At 47.0% G+C, this 4,152-nt stretch overlaps 1 protein-coding gene across 1 annotated transcript in view; it reads right to left on the reverse strand.

Annotated features, from left to right (window-relative positions):
- Window positions 1-2,832: 2,832 nt before the first annotated feature.
- Rac3 (Rac family small GTPase 3) overlaps window positions 2,833-4,152 on the reverse strand; it is a 3,193-nt gene continuing 1,873 nt past the window's right edge. Inside the window, exons 6-7 of the mRNA XM_028787907.1 lie at window positions 3,326-3,381; window positions 2,833-2,958 (exon numbers count right to left, since the gene is read on the reverse strand). Coding sequence (XP_028643740.1) covers window positions 2,833-2,958; window positions 3,326-3,381 — 182 coding nt within the window. The remainder of the gene's footprint in view (window positions 2,959-3,325; window positions 3,382-4,152) is intronic.

Genomic DNA, 4,152 nt, shown 5'->3' on the forward strand with positions numbered 1-4,152 from the left:
ATATATATGAGAGAGAGAGAGAGAGAGAGAGAGAGAGAGAGAGAGAGAGAGAGAACAGGTTGAGCAAGCCACGAGGAGTGAGCCAGCAAAACACTGTTCCTCCATGCCTCTGCTTTGATTTCTGCCTCCAGCTCCTGCTCTAACTTCTCTTAATGGCAGACTACAAATGAACAATGAAATAAACCCTTTCCTCCCCAAGTTGCTTTTGGTCATTGTACTGGCTGGTTTTGTGTGTCAACTAGACACAAGCTGGAGTTATCACAGAGAAAAGAGCTTCCCTTGAAGAAATGCCTCCATGAGATCCAGCTGTAAGGCGTTTTCTCAATTAGTGATCAAGGGGAGAGGACCCACTGTGGGTGGAGCCATCCCTGGGCTGCTAGTCCTGGGTTCTATAAGAAAGCAAGCTGAACAAACCAGGGGAAGCAATCCAGTAACCAGTACACCTCTATGGCCTCTGCATCAGCTCCTGCCTCCTTCCCTGTGAGATTTCCAGATCTGACTTCTTCCTTTGATGAACAGCAATGTGGAAGTGTAAGCTGAATAAACCCTTTCCTCTCCAACTTGCTTCTTGCTCATGATGCTTTGTGCAGGAAAACAAACCCTGACTAAGACAGTCAGAGTGTTCAAATCACAGCAATAAAAAGCAAGCTAGAACGAATGGACTTTTTTCTCAGAAATCTTCAAGCTCGTTTTAGCTGGTCCCAATCTGTAAGTTTTCTTTCAGAATACAGTTTTCCCAAATAGAATCTAAGTTGCTTGAAAATGCAGGAGAGTTGTCCTGGAACTTTCGTATCAGAGACAATGTAATTAGGGCTAATGTGGGCTGTGGTGGTTATTGGCCAAGGATGTGTTCACAGTGGAAGAGCCTGAATGCTGCCTCTGCCCCACATACAGCTGCTACAGGGAGCTCATCATAAACAATTGCTTCTTCTCCTGATTTTGATATCTCCAACACATCGCCCAAAGTATAAAAAGTGCACAAGCATATCCCAAGTGGCATTACTTTTTAAAAGTCTGTTACTGATTCCCACACCCCTGGGAGATTTGTCAACCCTCTTCTCCTTAGGTCTCCATGAGGAACCAAAGGAAGGTGCCACCATAGTTCACCTTGGGGGATCAATGGGTTTATTGGAGTTACATACAGAGCATAGGTAAGGGGTTACTGAGAAAGAGTAGGTGACCCCAAAGCAGCCACACTGGAAAGTCTTCGCCTAACACGGACAACGGCCTTCCCATAGCTCCAGAAGAAGCCCATCCTCTAGTTATCCTGTCTTCTGATTGTATATACCGGCTAATGCTTCTGCCCAAAGAAGGAAAAATAGGAGCAGCTGTTCCAAAGATGGCAGCGGTTTGACACAGTGCACAGCACCTTACAACACAGCCCAAATTATGAGCCACTAATATTTAGGGTAGAAGTCAACATGGTTTTCTTTTAAAAGGGCCAGAGAGATTATTAAGACGAAACATTTGTAGACCATACTGTCTCTGCCGTAATTTACCAACACTGTTGTCGGCAACATGAAAACAGACAGGCATGACCGTGTTCAAGTAAAACTTTATTTACAAACGTAGGACCATTATTTACAATCCCCTGGTTTAGGTGTGAGCAAAACAGTATCTGTAAATGGTACATTATAAACTTACTAAAAGTCAATGATTGATATTATAAAAAACAAAAAAGAATGCTATAAAAATGGTAAGACACAGACTATACGAATGTGGTCATGTCTACAAAGATATCAAAGTCGACAATAAATAAAGTTACTAACTGTGGTTATAGTGGAGTAACAGGGCAGTAAGAAGAGGTCTTTGTCTGTGTTTCAGTTCTCACTAGTATTACTTTTATAATAAAATGTTTTAGCCAGGCAGTGGTGCATGCCTTTAATCCCAGCACCTGGGAGGCAGATTTCTGAGATTTCTGAGTTTGAGGCCAGTCTTGTCTACAGAATGAATTCTAGGATAGCCAGGGCTACACAGAGAGACCCTGCCCTGCAAAACAAAACAAAAACAAATCAACTAAGTCAACATGACTTGATGACATTGCTGGTTCTTCCTAAGTTCTCCAAAATTTTTGCTGAACAAAAAGAAAAATCAGGGCTGAGGAAATGGCTCAGTGATGAAATGCTTGCTATGCAACTATGAGGGCTGTCACCCGTGTCTGCTTCTTCCTCGGGGAAGCCAGGCTTGCTACCAGGCTGGACTGGAGGGAGGGAAACTTAGCATGGGTGGGTTCACTTTTTTTTTTTTTTTGGTTTTTGGTTTTTCAAGACAGGGTTTCTCTGTATAGCCCTGGCTGTCCTGGAACTCACTCTGTAGACCAGGCTGGCCTCGAACTCAGAAATCCACCTGCCTCTGCCTCCCAAGTGCTGGGATTAAAGGCGTGCGCCACCACTGCCCAGCTGCATGGGTGGGTTCAATGCAGTATCTTGGTCTGCAGTGAGTGCTCTGGTAACAAAAACACCAGGGAACAACTTTGGAGAACTGGTTCAGTTTATTAGGGAGTGATATTTATCCCCCTGGAGAGGTGGCCAGAGTCTTTGAGGCAAGGTTTGTGTGGCTATGTGTTATTTGCCAGGATAGGGGTGCTGGAAGATGCTTCATCTGTATACTAAGGGGTTTGTAGAGGTGTGTGTGTGTGTGTGTTTGTGTGTGCATGCACATGCACAGTGTATGTATGCATGAGTATACGTGCACGTGAGTGTGTGTGTGTGTGTGTGTGTGTGTACACCTTATAAGGTCAAACAAGGAGTGAAGCCTTATTAGGATTGATAGAGGGCAGTGGACTTTATGGCTCCAGGTTGGGAGAGAGGAGAAAGCCAGCTCCTGTGGTCCTCATCGGAGATATTCAGGGTTGAAGCTTTCGTTGACCCTTCCTCCATGATCCTGAGCAATTATAGTTCCATAGAGGGCCTTGATGAAGACCCCAAGAACCCACATACATCTGTAACCCCAGCTTCCCTATGGAGAAATGGAAAGCAGGAATAGGCAAAGCCTTGGCAGCTCAAGGCCTGTCTAGCCTGGTCTACTCAGTGAGGATCACTGAAAACATGTTGCCCTCTTTCTGAGGGCCACTGAGTGTCAGTATGGGAAGGGTGGCAGGTAGGGAGCCTGTCTCTGGGATTGTTCTGTGTGTCCAGACCTCCTGCCCTGTGCTCTGTCACGAGTCCCCTGGAAAGACACGTTCCTGTCACACAGATCAGGAAGGCCTTGGCATGGCTTTAGACAACTTCCTAGACACAGAATCAGAATGGACATTAAATTCTCTGATTGTTTTACAAAACTTCCCCAAGGGTTGCCCCATCTGCTCTGAGAAGGGGAGTTTTACCTCAGAAGGCCTCAGTTTGGTCTCCAAGAGCAGAGTCTCTGGGGGCAGGAGGTCACCTAGGAGAAGCAGGTGAAGAGAGCAGCTGACTTCAGGAATGCTGGGGTGGGGGTGGGGAGGGGAGAGACTTGCCTCAAGCAGTCTAAGCCACCTGCCCTAGCCAGACCAAATCAGACACCACCCTTGTTCACTGGATGTCTGCCCTTACCCAGGATCACAGCCAAAACAGGGTGCTGGATTAGCTCCTGAGAGTTGCCAATGCTGAGTGTCTGGCCACAGCCATGTCCATGTGCACAGCTGTTCCGGCCCTTCAGTCAGGCTGACTGGAAAGTGCAGCTTCTCGTCCATTAAAACTGTTACCAGCTAATGCTTCTGTGCAAGGAAGGCAAATATATTTCTATTCTCCTAGGTTAGGAATGTGGCCCAATAGTACAGGTTTGCCTTGTGTGCGTGCAATGAGGGATCAAGACTAGGCACCGGGCCAAAGAAAACACACATTTCCTTCTCAGGTCTCCTAGTTCACAGCTCCGCCGTGGTCAGCCCCTCTCATACGTACGTGTGTACTCAATTTCTTATTTCTTCTTCAAGCCCTAACGAGCTGGATGCCAGATGTGGAAGTGAGAGCTGTCCCCTCAGAGGAAGTGGCTCATGCCACCCTGGCCAGGCCAGTCTGCTCCTAGCCCCACCCCTGCCCCACCTGCTAGCCCAGTGATAAAAACGGAGCCCATCTCTTGCTGCAGAGGAAACTGGTGTCAGCAACATGAAGCTGAATTTCAGTGGCCTGAGGGCCCTGGTGACAGGGGCAGGGAAAGGTGAGTGTGAGCAGGGAT

This window comes from Grammomys surdaster, unplaced genomic scaffold (genome assembly GCF_004785775.1).
Source record: "Grammomys surdaster isolate TR1022 unplaced genomic scaffold, NIH_TR_1.0 125688, whole genome shotgun sequence".
Lineage (NCBI taxonomy): Eukaryota > Metazoa > Chordata > Mammalia > Rodentia > Muridae > Grammomys > Grammomys surdaster.